Below are 15,530 nucleotides of genomic sequence, written 5' to 3' on the forward strand. Positions count from 1 at the left end.
TGGACCGAAAATAAATCACTTATTAGTCTGTGGAATACATAGCCTCCCTGGTTCAACCTTGACAGTGTCTCTTTCCCTGTCAGACTCTTATCTACCACATGACTCTACCATCTTCCTCCCAGGTTATTCAGAGGTTCCCCCAACTGAGGATAAGGGGTACGGCACGGAGTACTCAGACCCGTCGGACAGTAGTGCCCGTTTACCCACAGAGGGTGTACTGAACGGCATGGATCCCCCTGAGCTGGGGTACCCCCTCTATGACTCTGTGACTGAGTCAGCAGGTCAGTAGCAGTCCTCAGGTCAGCTCCCTCTGGGTCAGAAGCTTTTGACATGGCATGCTCTGATCTGGTGTTGGAGGGAATTGGCTACATGTACTGTTTTTAATTTATTTGACATTTTTGGGGGATCAAACTGGGGCTTGGGTGGTGGGCGTGGCCTTCCTGTTGGCAGCAGTGGCACATTTTTGCGGTTTCAAAGCTAATTTCCTGCAATTCTACACATTTTGCCATGGTTTATGCTATCTGAGTGACTCAAACATAATAACAGAATCAATGGGGGCTCCATGACAAAATACTCCTGATTACATCATTTCTTAAATGTTAGATTCTCTTTGGCTGTATAGCTTTTATTTTGGGGATTGTTAGTTGTCAAAGATTATCTCATGTGAAAAAAATGTATAGGTCCATTTATCTTTTCATAGTTGATCTGGTTTTAAACTTTACACACAGATTTTCCATACTGAAAATTCAAACACACAAAAAATACACACACACACAAGTATGTGGACACCCCTTCCAATTAGTGGGTTTGGCTATTTCAGTCACACCCGTTGCTGACAGGTGTGTAAAATCAAGCACACAGCCATGCAATCTACATATACAAACATTGGCAGTAGAATGGCCTGACTGTAAACGTGCCACCATCATAGTTAGTTTGTCAAATTTCTGCCCAGCTAGAACTGCCCCGGTCAACTGTAAGTGCTGCTATTGTGGAGTGGAAGCATCTAGGAGCAACAACGGCTCAGTCGCGAAGTGGTATGCAACACAAGCTCACAGAACTGGACCGCGTAAAAATCGTATGTCCTCGGATGCAACACTCACTACCGAGTTCCAAACTGCGCCTCTAAGAAACACCAGCACAATAACTGTCGGGAATTGTGTTAACGTGGCCGAGTAGCCGCACACAAGCCGAAGATCACCATGCGCAATTCCAATCGTCGGCTGGAGTAGTGTAAAGCTTGCTGCCATTGGACTCTGGAGCAGTGGAAACACGTTCTCTGGAGTGATTAATCACGCTTCACCATTTGGCCAAACGAGGTCCATACAGAAATGGTTTGTCGATCTGTGTGGAAGAACTTGACTGCCACACAGAGCCCTGACCTCAACCTCACCGAACACCTTTGGGATGAATTGGAATGCCGACTGCGAGCCAGTCCTAATCGTCCACCATCAGTGCCCGACTTCACTAATGCTCTTGTGGCTGAATGGAAGCCAGTCTCCGCAGAAATGTTCCAACATCTAGTGGAAAGCCTTCCCAGAAGAGTGGAGGCTGTTATAGCAGCAAAGGGGAAACCACCTCCGTAGTAATGCCCATGGCTTTGAAATGAATGTTCGACGAGCAGGTGTTCACATACTGTTGGTCAAGTAGTGTGTGTGAGAGCAACATTTTATTTTGTAAGTAGGCGGTCTGAAAAAACACTTAGGCGGCCCACCCAAGACTTTTCTATGCAGAAAAAACCCTGAATGGATATTGTACTGTTTATTTCCGTACACACACACTACCGTTCAAAAGTTTGGGGTCACTTAGAAATATCCTTGCTTTTGAAAGAAAAGCAATTATTTATTTTTCTCCATTAAAATAACATAGTGTAGACATTGTTAATGTTGTAAATTACTATTGTAGCTTGAAAACGGCAGAGTTTTTAAAAGGTATATTTGCATAGGTGTACAGAGGCCCATTATCAGCAACCATCACTCCTGTTCCAATGGCACGTTGTGTTAGTTCATTAAAGTGTTAGCTCATCCAAGTTTATCATTCTAAAAGGCTAATTGAAAATCCTTTTGTAATTATGTTAGCACAGCTGAAAACTTGTGCTGATTTTAAAGAAACAATAAAACTGGCCACCTTTTAGACTAGTTGAGTATCTGGAGCTTCAGCATTTGTGAGTTCGATTACAGGCTCAGAATGGCCAGAAACAAATAACTTTCTAGTGAAACTCGTCAGTCTATTTTTGTTCTGAGAAATGAAAGCTATTCCATGCGAGAAATTGCCAAGAAACTGAATATCTCGTACAACGCTGTGAACTACTCCCTTCACAGAACAGCGCAAATGGGCTCTAACCAGAATAGAAAGTGGATTGGGAGGCCCCGGTGCACAACTGAGCAAGAGGACAAGTGCATTAGTGTCTAGTTTGAGAAACAGACGCCTCACAAGTCCTCAACTGGCAGCTTCATTAAATAGTACCCGCAGAACACCAGTCTCAACGTCCACAGTGAAGAGGCGACTCCGGGATGTTTTTTTGCTTCTTTAATCAGAACAACAGTTTTCAGTTGTGTTAACATAATTGCAAAAGTGTTTTCTAATGATCAATTAGCCTTTTACAATGATAAACTTGAATTTGCCAACACAGTGCCATTGGAACAGAGGAGTGATGTTTGCTGATAATGGGCCTATGTAGATATTGGATTAAAAATCTGCCATTTCCAGCTACAATAGTCATTTACAACATTAACAATGTCTATACTGTATTTCTGATCAATTTGATGTTATTTTAATGGACAAACTATTTTATTTTCTTTCAAAAACAAGGACATTTCTAAGTGACTCAACTTTTGAATGTGTGTCCTGCTACCAGTCACTTTTCAGCACTGTTTACATGTATATTTGCTTTCACACCTATGCTGACATTCTTGCACTGACACACTCACCACTTAGCTGCTGCCAAACTGTTTACCATTATTATTTATCCTGCTACCAGTTACTTTTTCCTAATTCCTGCCTACATGTACATATCTACCTCAAATACTCAGTATCGCTGCACATTGTGAATTTGCTACTGGTAATGACCCTGTATTTAGCTTCCTCTCTTTAATTGTATCATTAGTTTAATGTTGAATAGTGCAGTGTTGGGAAGTGAAGCATTTCACTGTACGTGTGACAAATAAAACAAAGTTAAACTACATTTTCTCAGTTGTGCCTTTCGTGAAGTATCGTCATTTAGTGTTGCCTGAATTAATTGAATATTGATTACCAATGGTATCGATCAGATGTATGGCTTTGGTAACAGTTGTTATGCACAAGGAAAAAAACGTGTAGCTTTGCAGCCTATACCCAAACATGAATTGTGATATGAAATTGTGTGTGTGCAGTGGAGGAACAGCAGCCACTCTCTGAAGAGAGCCTGAGAGAGTCTCTGAAGAAACAGCTGGAGTTTTGCTTCTCAAGGTAAGTAGTGAACTGCTATTGAAGAACCTGTTTTTAAATGGTTGTTATAACTTGTATTTTTTTTAAACCTTAACTGACTTTAGGCAAGTCAGTTAAGAACAAATTCTTATTTACAATGACTGCCTTTGTTCAGGGGCAGAATGACAGAATTTTACCTTGTCAGCTCGGGGATTCGATCTAGCAACCTTTCGGTTACTGGCCCAATGTTCGAACCACTAGGCTATCTGCAGTCGGAATTGCAATGTCTCTTACTGACCTAAGCAATTCTAGATGTTGTGTGATGGTTTATGTAATGAATCAAGCAGACCTTGGATTTGAACAAAAGCTGTACTCCCGGGGATGATCAGTATCGCACTTTGAAGGACCCAGGAGCACTGTGATTGGAGGATTGTCCTCTTCATCTCTCTATAAATCGCTTCACCCTTTAACTTTCCTACTCCCTCTACACCGCTTCCAACTCTCCCTCTTTCCTCTCCATCAGTACAGTGTGACTGACCTAATTTTTATTTATTTATTTATTTCACCTTTATTTAACCAGGTAGGCAAGTTGAGAACAAGTTCTCATTTACAATTGCGACCTGGCCAAGATAAAGCAAAGCAGTTCGACAGATACAACGACACAGAGTTACACATGGAGTAAAACAAACATACAGTCAATAATACAGTATAAACAAGTCTATATACGATGTGAGCAAATGAGGTGAGAAGGGAGGTAAAGGCAAAAAAAGGCCATGGTGGCAAAGTAAATACAATATAGCAAGTAAAACATTGGAATGGTAGATTTGCAATGGAAGAATGTGCGAAGTAGAAATAAAAATAATGGGGTGCAAAGGAGCAAAATAAATAAATTAATTAAATACAGTAGGGAAAGAGGTAGTTGTTTGGGCTAAATTATAGGTGGGCTATGTACAGGTGCAGTAATCTGTGAGCTGCTCTGACAGTTGGTGCTTAAAGCTAGTGAGGGAGAAGTGTTTCCAGTTTCAGAGATTTTTGTAGTTCGTTCCAGTCATTGGCAGCAGAGAACTGGAAGGAGAGGCGGCCAAAGAAAGAATTGGTTTTGGGGGTGACTAGAAAGATATACCTGCTGGAGCGTGTGCTACAGGTGGGAGATGCTATGGTGACCAGCGAGCTGAGATAAGGGGGGACTTTACCTAGCAGGGTCTTGTAGATGACATGGAGCCAGTCGGTTTGGCGACGAGTATGAAGCGAGGGCCAGCCAACGAGAGCGTACAGGTCGCAATGGTAATGATTGAGGTCTGAGGGGAACAAGGAAAAGAAACATGGGAACATGAATGTATACCACCTCTTTTTAGTCTCATGTTCCCAAATTGGAAATGTTTATTTTTTTACGTTGCATAAAAGTAGAATCGGACCTTAAATTGTATGTCATACACTATAGTTGGAGAACATGGGTAAGTAATCCTGTTTAAGAAGTTGCTAAATGTATAATCCCATTTAGAGAAAAATGGCTTTTTGCTTTGTTATTATGGGGTGTTGTGTGTAGGTTGAGGGGAAAAAACAATTTAATCCAACGTAACAAAGTGGAAAACGTTAAGGGGTCTGAATACTTTCCGAATGCACTGTATGACGAAGATTAGCATCATGCATGGTTTAGCACATCGGCAATCAACATTAACAGCAGAAATCACCTGGCCAGTTCAGCTAGCAAGCTGGCTATAATGTTACCTGTTTGCAACTGGGAGGCTAGCTAGCTAACAATAGCTTGCAATGAATACAACCTTTTGATACAGTTGAGCCAATATCGTATGCACATGTAGCTAGCTTGACATTTTAACTGTAGACGCTTGTGTATGTATGGATTATGATGATTTACGGCAGACTAAAACATTTTCAAAATAATCCCTCCCACTCTGCTTCAACCAGACTGCTTTTGCCACAGAAGACAGCACTGTGTCGATCCCAGCAGCTGTATTCAACACTGTTATTGAAAGCTGTAGCTACAACTACACTGCATGTTGTCCATGATGAAAATATTGGTGAATCTAATGATCTATGGCTCGTTCAAATATCCTTGGTAGCAGGGCCTGCCATTTGACAGAAGCCTTGAGTGACAGAACAGACTCTCATGAATGTCCCAGTCCCCCCATTATCTCAACCAATCATGGCTATGCAAGATTCTGGATTTTCTCCTTGACTAAACAGCTTTCTGATTCACGTTTTTATATTTACAGTTTACAGGGTGTTTTTATTCAGGCACATGAAAGTTCACATGTTCAAAAAAATAAATGCATTTAGATGGGGATAAAAGTTTCACTTTAAAATGCCTCTCCTGTGGAGTAGTAAAATGTGTCTTACGCCCAGCTTCAAGAATCAGAGCACAAATGTATTTTAGCTCCCCATAGCATGTAACAAACATGGCTTGTTGGTTTCTCATGCCCTCTTCTGTCTTCAGAGATAATCTGTCCAAGGATCTGTACCTGATGTCCCAGATGGATAGTGATCACTTTGTCCCCATCTGGACCATCGCCAGCATTGAGGGCATCAAGGTCCTCACTACCGACATGGACCTCATCCTGGAGGTACTACGAGGTATGAACAAAAACCCACCTCACCTTTGACCCTATAGGAGTGGGGAGAACTGTGGAAATAGCCTCCCTGGACAGGCTTATACTGTAGCCTGCTACATGACTGGTCAGAAACAAGCTCAGGTTGCAGGATTTCTACCCAAGCTAAAAATCACTTAGCACAAGTTGTAGCCTCATACCAGATGTTGTGTTGACACATGGCTAGGAACGAGATTAGTGGTGGCTAGAACTGCATTGTTAGCTTAATTAGTAATAGTATTGAGAAGGATTGTGGTAGTCAAACAAAACAATATACTTAGTCCCTACAAAATTACAAATTACTTATTCCACATTTTTGTTACAGCCTGAATTCCAAATGGATTAAATATATTTCTCACCCATCTACCCAATACCCTATAATGACACATTTTTTCAAATCTATTAAAAATTGAATATGTCATTTACATAGGTGTTCACACCCCTCAGTCAACACATGTTAGAATCACCTTTGGCAGTGATTACAGCTGTGAGTCTTTCTGCGTATGTCTCGACTGGACTGTACAACTGGATTGTACAATATTTGCCCATTCTTTGAAAAATTCTTCAAGCTCTGTCAAGTTGGTTGTTGATCATTGCTAGACAGCCATTTTCAAATCTTGCCATAGATTTTCAAGGCAATTTTAAGTCAGAAACTGTAACTAGGCCACATAGGAACATTCATTGTTGTCTTGGTAAGCAACTACAGTGTATATTTGGCCTTATGTTTTGGGTTATTGTCCTGCTAGAAGGTTAATTTGTCTCCCAGTGTCTGTTAGAAAGCAGACTGAACCAGGTTTTTCGCTAGGATTTTACCCGTTTTATTCTGCACAGGCTTCCTCCTTTTCGCTCTGTCATTTAGGTTAGTATTGTGGAGTAACTAGAATGTTGTTGATCCATCCTATTCATCATTGCCCTCTTGGTGAAATCCTTGAACGGTTTCCCCCTTCTCCGGTAACTGAGTTAGGAAGGACGCCTGTATCATTGTAGTGGCTGGCTGTATTGATACGCCATCCAAAGCATAATTAATAACTTCACCATGCTCAAAGGGATATTCAATGCCTGCTTTTTATTTTTCTTCTCCCATCTACCAATAGGTGCCCTTTTGTGGCATTTGAAAACCTCCCTGGTGTTTTGGTTGAATTTGTGCTTGAAATTCACTACTCACAATGATGTGCAAGGTCCCTCAGTTATGTGAGGTACAGCAGTGTGTGTGTAGGCCAGTGACACACAATCTACATTTAATCCATTTTAAATTCAGGCTGTAACACAACAAAATGTGGGAAAAGTCAAGGGGTGTGGATACTTTCTGAAGGCACTGTCATAGTAGTAATTAATGGGAGCAGCATTAAGTAGGTGAGAAACATGATCCATGTTAAAGTTGAGTGAGGGTTTTCAAGCACTTTGGGGTAGGTATGCCATGAACCTGGCTTTGGGAGCAAACTCACTCAAATGAGAGCAAATAATCCTCATTGAGTCATTATTTGAAAAGGCACTAGTAAATTTGCTATATTTTTGTTTGTGGTTTCAGCCTCGCCCATGGTGCAAGTTGACGAGATGGGGGAAAAGGTTCGGCCCAATCACAAGCGCTGCATCATCATTCTGAGGGAGGTGCCAGAGACCACACCTGTAGAGGTAACAACATTTAGAATGAGCTTTTTTGTGTTTGAACGTTTTTTCCGGTTTACCTTCTATGTAGCCCACTGCCCTAGCACTACACAGCTGATTCAAATAACCAAGTAATCATCAAGCTTTTATTATTTGAATAAGCTGTGTAGTACTTGGGCAAAAAACAAAAAATTTACCCCTTGGGGTCACTAGGACCGAGTTTGGGAAACGCTGGTGTAGCCATTTGCTCATTTACATGTGAAGAAAATCATTTATTTTGTTGCAGAACCTTTCTTAAGAGTTCTAACACCCTCATCTTCTCTCTATTTCCTCAGGAAGTGGAGGCCCTCTTTAAGAATGAAAACTGTCCCAAGGTGATGAGTGTTGAATTTGCGGCCAACAACAACTGGTACATCACATTCCAGTCGGACACTGATGCACAGCAGGTAGCGTTGCATTTTCCACACTCTGTAGTCAGTCAGTGAAAATGTCCTTATTCAAAGTTCACTGCATGCGTGTTGAATTTGCACATGTTTTTTTGCTATTTGTCTTCTGATATTGTATAAATGTAATTTCCTATTTGTTAGTTCAATCAAACCAACACAGTTCTGTTGATTGATCTATACTGAACAAAAATATAAATGCCACGTCAAGTGTTGGTCCCAGACATTTTCCTTACGCACAAAAAGCTTATTCGTCTCAAATTTTTTACATCCCTGTTAGTAAGCATTTCTCTTTGCCAAGATAATCCATCCACCTGACGGCTGTGGCTAATCAAGAAACTGATTAAACAGCATGGTCATTACACAGGTGTACCTTGTGCTGGGGACAGTAAAAGGTCACTCTAAAATGTGCAGTTTTTGTCACACAACACAATGCCACAGATGTCTCATGTTTTGAGGGAGTGTGGAATTGACATGTTGACTGCAGGAATGTCCCCCAGTGCTCTTGCCAGAGAATTGAATGTTCATTTCTCTACCATAAGCTACCTCCAACGTCGTTTTAGAATTTGGCAGTACGTTCAACTGGCCTTGCAACTGCAAACCACGTGTAGCCACGCCAGCCCAGGACTTCCACATCCGGTTTCTTTACCTGTAGGATCATCTGAGACAGGTCACCCGGACAGCTGATGAAACTGTGTAGTATTTCTGTCTGTAATAAAACTCATTTTGATTGGCTGGGCCTGGCTCCCCAGTAGGTGGGCCTATGCCCTCCAGTTCCATGCATGACTGCGCCCCTGCCCAGTCTTGGGAAATTCGTAGTTTAGGGCCTAATTTATTTATTTCAATTGACTGATTTTCCTTATGAACTGTAACTCAGTAAAATCTTTGAAATTGTTCCATGTTTATTTTTGTTCAGTATAGTTTACCAGCCTAGTGAAAAGCTGTGTTTACACAGGTAGCCCATTCTGATATTTTTTCACCAACTAGATCAGCTCTGGAAAAAGATCTGATTTGATTGGTCAAAGACAAATGAACTGGCAGGCCCCTGGTTCGTTTGTACTTGGAGGCTCTTTTTTGTTTGTGGGGTTGATGCTGCTGCTATGTCTGCAAGTTGTATATAAAATAAAAGCTATTTAGACATGTAATCATATCTCCTACATGTGAAAAGGTATTGTCCAGCTCTCTCACAGTACTTTGTTTTTCCTCTCTTCTTCCTCAGGCCCACAGATATCTAAGGGAAGAAGTGAAAACGTTTCAGGGAAAACCCATCATGGTGAGTACATGTACTGTTCCTTTCTCATGTGAGACATGCTGCTTTTCTATTAAGTGATTTCCGTGCCAACAGAAAATGTATTTGAATTCAATATTTTTGAAGTTGTTGATTATTTTTGCATTTGTAATGCACAAATTGAGTTCCTAAGTTAAACTTGTGTTTCATGATTTGAAACGGAATTGAATGAATATTGCATTCAGTTTTAAAATTAAATGTAAATGTCCTTGAATATTTTAATTCAATATTTATATATTTCGTTTCAATATGGTTAATATTGCATTCATTGTCTGTGTATAAAGTTTACAAACTAATTTCAAGTTGACCAAGTTTCATATTCAGTTTTGCTATTTGGTATGTTTTGCTAATTCTTCCAATTCATTTGCCTCTAGCGTTTGGGTTATAAGCCTTTATCACCCCATTCCTGAAAGCTACGACTCTCTGGAACATAGTCATTCTGTTCCCCTCTATGGACACATTAAAAGGGAATGTGACAAAAACAGCAATTTGGCCCCCATTACAATTTAGTTGAGTAGCTCTGTCATAGACCTTCTTAACCTCTCTAGGCTAGATGGGACGCTACCGTCCAACCTGACCAACATCCAGTGAAAGTGCAGGGCGCCAAATTCAAACTACAGAATTGTAAATATTTAACATTCTTGAAAATACACATGCATTATGTCAAATGTAAAGCTTGATGACTTGTTAATCCAGCCACGGTATCTGATTTCAAAAAGTCTTTACGGCGAAAGCAAACCATGCAATTTTCTGAGGACCGCGTCCCATCAAACAAACACAGACAATCATACATTGCTCAAAAAAATAAAGGGAACACTTACATTGTGTTGTTTAACTCCAAGTCAATCACACTTCTGTGAAATCAAACTGTCCACTTAGGAAGCAACACTGATTGACAATAAATTTTACATGCTGTTGTGCAAATGGAATAGACAACAGGTAGAAATTATAGGCATTTAGCAAGACACCCCCAATAAAGGAGTGGTTCTGCAGGTGGTGACCAGGCCACTTCTCAGTTCCTTTGCTTCCTGGCTGATGTTTTGGTCACTTTTGAATGCTGGCGGTGCTTTCACTCTAGTGGTAGCATGAGACGAAGTCTACAACCCTCACAAGTGGCTCAGGTAGTGCAGCTCATCCAGGATGGCACATCAATGCGAGCTGTGGCAAGAAGGTTTGCTGTGTCTGTCAGCGTAGTGTCCAGAGCATGGAGGCGATACCAGGAGACAGGCCAGTACATCAGGAGACGTGGAGGAGGCTGTAGGATGGCAACAACCCAGCAGCAGGACCGCTACCTCTGCCTTTGTGCAAGGAGGAGCAGGAGGAGCACTGCCAGAGCCCTGCAAAATGACCTCCAGCAGGCCACAAATGTGCATTTGTCTGCTCAAACGGTCAGAAACAGACTCCATGAGGGTGGTATGATGGCCCGACGTCCACAGGTGGGGGTTGTGCTTACAGCCCAACACCGTGCAGGACGTTTGGCATTTGCCAGAGAACACCAAGATTGGCAAATTCGCCACTGGCGCCCTGTGCTCTTCACAGGTGAAAGCAGGTTCACACTGAGCACATGTGACAGTCTGGAGACGCCGTGGAGAACGTTCTGCTGCCTGCAACATCCTCCAGCATGACCGGTTTGGTGGTGGGCCAGTCATGGTGTGGGGTGGCATTTATTTGGGGGGCCGCACAGCCCTCCATGTGCTCGCCAGAGGTAGCCTGACTGCCATTAGGTACCGAGATGAGATCCTCAGACCCCTTGTGAGACCATATGGTGGTGCGGTTGGCCCTGGGTTCCTCCTAATGCAAGACAATGCTAGACCTCATGTGGCTGGAGTGTTTCAGCAGTTCCTGCAAGAGGAAGGCATTGATGCTATGGACTGGCCCGCCCGTTCCCCAGACCTGAATCCAATTGAGCACATCTGGGACGTCATGTCTCGCTCCATCCACCAACGCCACATTGCACCACAGACTGTCCAGGAGTTGGCGGATGCTTTAGTCCAGGTCTGGGAGGAGATCCCTCAGGAGACCATCCGCCACCTCATCAGGAGCATGCCCAGGCGTAGGGAGGTCATACAGGCACGTGGAGGCCACACACACTACTGAGCCTCATTTTGACTTGTTTTAAGGACATTACATCAAATTGGAATGGAAATTATATGCATTTAGCAAGACACCCCCAATAAAGGAGTGGTTCTGCAGGTGGTGACCAGACCACTTCTCAGTTCCTTTGCTTCCTGGCTGATGTGACATAAACAAAAAAAAATCCTGGATGGTTTGTCAAATAAGGTCTGTTATACTCAGACATCAGTCAAACCGTTTTAGAAACTTCAGAGTGTTTTCTATCCAAATCTACTAATATGCATATCCTAGCTTCTGGGCCTGAGTAGCAGGCAGTTTACTTTGGGCACACTTCTCATCCGGACGTGAAAATACTGCCCCCTAGCCTAGAGAGGTTAAGGATAGCATTTCCACTCCCTAATTAATCTTGCTCTTGTGATCTCCTGCACAGTACAATACTCTGTTGGCCAACTTAACTAAAGCCTATAGGGATGAGTACAGCAAGCTAACAAGTCTCCAGCAAGGTTACTCATCAAAAGAGAGAGGACATTAGTTACATTTCACCCCCCTTTGACCTCATACTCAGACATCACGGCACCAATATAGCTGATGGGGTTAACTCAATTCCGTTTAAAATCATGAAATAAAAGTTACGTCTATGATTCAATGTGTGCATTACAAATAATTGTATTTTTATTCTGTTGGGACCGAAATGGCTCCTTTAAGATTTAGTTTGGTCAAGGGGGGGCAATGCGTAACATTAGTCAACGGTATAACTCTGAGATCAGATGATAGGAGTGGGGGGAAGCAGCGCTGTGTGGACTACCTCAGACTGTTTTGGAGTCAGCTGTTATGCGGTCAGGTCAGTGACTTGTAAAGGGGGTTGCTGTCTTGTTGGGAGCACGTGGCTGAGCTGTGGCTGCACGACAGTAAGGTCACCTTGAGTTTGTGCCTATATAAGCGTCTGAAAAGGAAGGAGTAAGTCCAGCCAGCAGTCTCTGTCTCGTTCTGTTCTAAACTGGTCTGAACTCAATCTCCAGTCATCTCCCCCATTCAAGATGTTATGACATTGTCCACATTTCATTCAACCACTCTTCTTTAGCAGTAGTTGATGATTGCCAGTATTGTCGTTAAATGTATCTGGCATAACACATTCAGGCTCAATTTCAAATGGTTATCATTTAGGTTGCTAACAATGGGATTTTGATTGTTGTGCTAAATCGAGTAGCTTAATGCCTCAAACTCCAGAACTATGATTTGACTTGCATGATGTTTAAGGCTGGAAAAAGCGGTAGCCCCCGGTGATGATCAGTATCGCGCTTGGAAGGACCCAGGAGCACTGTGGCTGTGGAGGGCACTCTTCATCTCTAAATCACTACCCTCTCCTCCTCTCTAACTTTCCCTCCCTTTTTCGTCCTCCCTCTTCATCGTCCTCTCCCTCCCTCCGTCAGCACAGTGTGACTGACCTAATGACCGTGAGATTATGAGATCTGAGGGGAACAAGGAGTATAGCCTCTTTCCTTCTCTGTGAATGGCAGTGTGGGGAGACGTTGTAATGTCAGTTTATTTTACTGTACATTGTGTTTACATGTCGTGTTCATACTCTCCATTTCCAGTCCTTTACACATCTTCCTGTCGCTCTCTTGCTCTGTCTAGGCTCGTATCAAGGCCATCAACACATTCTTTGCGAAGAATGGCTACCGTAGTGTACCAAACTCCAGTGTGTACAGCCAGCAGGGCCAGTCCCAGTATAACTCAACACACCTCTACATGCAGCAGGTGTTCAGCCCCCAGCAGCAGTACCCACTCTACCCCCTGGTGCCACCCACCTGGAACCCATCGCCTGCCCCTTACTTCCAGACCCCGCTGGTGAGGCTTGCTTGATTGTTGTTTCCTGTTGTAACTAGAGGTCGACCATTATGATTTTTCAATACCGATACCGATTATTGGCGGACCAAAAAAATGTATCGGCCGATTTATGTATATAACTGTTTTTTATTTATTTGTAATAATGACACAATAATACTGAATAAACACTTATTTTAACTTAATATAATACATCAATAAAAATCAATTTGGCCTCAAATAATTTATGAAATATGTTCAATTTGGTTTAGATAATGCAAAAACAAAGTGTTGGAGAAGAAAGTAAAAGTGCAATATGTGCCATGTAAAAAAAAGCTAATTTAAGTTCCTTGCTCAGAACATGAGAACGTATGAAAGCTGGTGGTTCCTTTTAACATGAGTCTTCAATATTCCAAGGTAAGAGGTTTTAGGTTGTAGTTAATATAGTATGTATAGGACTATTTCTCTCTACCATTTGTATTGGATGTTCTTATAGGCACTTTAGTATTGCCAGTGTAACAGTATAGCTTCCGTCCCCCTCCTCGCCCCTACCTGGGCTCGTACCAGGAACACATCGAAAACAGCCACCCTCGAAGCATCGTTACCCATCGCGCCACAAAATCTGTGGCCCTTGCAGAGCAAGTGGAACAACTACTCCAAGTCTCAGAGCGAGTGACACCAGCCAAATCTCATGAGTTGATAGGCTTGAAGTCATAAACAGCGCAATACTTGAAGCATTGCGAAGAGTTGCTGGCAAAACGCACGAAAGTGCTGTTTGAATGAATGCTTACGAGCCTGCTGCTGCCTACCATTGCCCAGTCAGACTGCTCTATCAAATATCAAATCATAGACTTAATTATAACATAATAACACACAGAAATACGAGCCTTTGGTTATTAAAACGGTAAAATCTGGAAACTATCATTTCGAAAACAAAACTTTTATTATTTCAGTGAAATAAGGAACCATTCCGTATTTTATCTAACGGGTTGCATCCCTAAGTCTAAATATTGCTGTTACATTGTACAACCTTCAATGTTATGTCATAATTACGTAAAATTCTGGCAAATTAGTTCGCAACGAGCCAGGCAGCCCAAACTGTTGCATGGTTTGGTGCAGCCGTTCAACGATTGTGCTTTTTTCGCAAATGCGCCGTTGTTAAATCATCCCCCTGCGTTGCATCGATTATATGCAACGCAGGACACGCTAGATAAACTAGTAATATCCTCAACCATGTGTAGTTAACTAGTGGTTATGATTGATTGATTGCTTTTTATGAGATAAGTTTAATGCTAGCTTGCAACTTACTTTGGCTTCTTACTGCATTCGCGTAACAGGCAGGCTCCTCGTGGAGTGCAATGAGAGGCAGATGGTTAGAGCGTTGAATCCCGGAGCTGACAAGGTACAAATCTGCCCCTGAACAAGGCAGTTAACCCACCGCTCGCTCCTAGGCCGTCATTGAAAATAAGAATGTGTTTTTAACTGACTTGCCTAGTTAAATAGGTGTAAGGTGTAAATGAAAACTTGAAATCGGCCCAAATTAACCAGTCGACCTCTAGCTGTAACTTGTATTGAATTAGATTTGGTTAGAAGTACTGTTGTTCATTCCTAGGATGACCAGCCCCTCCAGAGTGTGTGTTGGTTGCCATGGGTACAGAAGTGTTGGGTGTACCTGTAGGAACTCAAGTTTCAGATGTAATTGTATGATCATTCTGAACAAACATTTTTAGAACATGATTTAAATTATAATTTTTTCTGCAAATTGCTCCTATAAATACAAACCTCTGAACCTAATAATGACATAACCATGCGCATAGAGGGGTTCAGGCTGGGAGACAAACCACTCTGGGTTCATATATGCCCCCAAATCTTCCTTTCCTGTTTCCACAGTCGACACCAGTGAGCAATAAGATTATGAGATCTGATGATCTGGGTAGGTGATTTAGGAATGGTGGACGTCATCTTCAACATGTCCTGTTCAGACCCATGTGAATTTACCCTGCGTCAGCTGTAACACACATCCTTCACATTGCGCTCTTGGGTCAGAGGGGGCATGACATTTACTAATGTATCACTGTCAGGATCAGCTAATCTTGTAAGAGCTGTGTCAAAGAAAACTGAGGTGATTTGACTGGTGGCCATTTTGTTTTCTGCTTTTTCTCCAGGCCCCGTTCCCCAACAGTGGCTTTGTGAACGGCTTCAGCACCCCTGGGAACTACAAGACTGGCACCAGTCCCTTGGGCCTCGGACGACCGCCCTTCAACAGAAACCGGTAGGTGTTTTCTCTCA

The 15,530-nt window shown here is 42.3% G+C and overlaps 1 protein-coding gene across 3 annotated transcripts in view; it reads left to right on the forward strand.

Annotated features, from left to right (window-relative positions):
* LOC139413569 (la-related protein 4-like) overlaps nucleotides 1-15,530 on the forward strand; it is a 35,805-nt gene that overhangs the window by 11,920 nt on the left and 8,355 nt on the right. For all 3 annotated transcript variants that reach the window (XM_071161078.1, XM_071161077.1, XM_071161079.1), the window contains exons 3-10: nucleotides 123-281; nucleotides 3,369-3,444; nucleotides 5,858-5,994; nucleotides 7,537-7,640; nucleotides 7,949-8,059; nucleotides 9,276-9,329; nucleotides 13,053-13,265; nucleotides 15,407-15,513. In XM_071161078.1, the coding sequence (XP_071017179.1) occupies nucleotides 123-281; nucleotides 3,369-3,444; nucleotides 5,858-5,994; nucleotides 7,537-7,640; nucleotides 7,949-8,059; nucleotides 9,276-9,329; nucleotides 13,053-13,265; nucleotides 15,407-15,513 (961 nt within the window). The remainder of the gene's footprint in view (nucleotides 1-122; nucleotides 282-3,368; nucleotides 3,445-5,857; nucleotides 5,995-7,536; nucleotides 7,641-7,948; nucleotides 8,060-9,275; nucleotides 9,330-13,052; nucleotides 13,266-15,406; nucleotides 15,514-15,530) is intronic.

The sequence above is a fragment of the Oncorhynchus clarkii genome, chromosome 7 (genome assembly GCF_045791955.1).
Source record: "Oncorhynchus clarkii lewisi isolate Uvic-CL-2024 chromosome 7, UVic_Ocla_1.0, whole genome shotgun sequence".
NCBI lineage: Eukaryota > Metazoa > Chordata > Actinopteri > Salmoniformes > Salmonidae > Oncorhynchus > Oncorhynchus clarkii.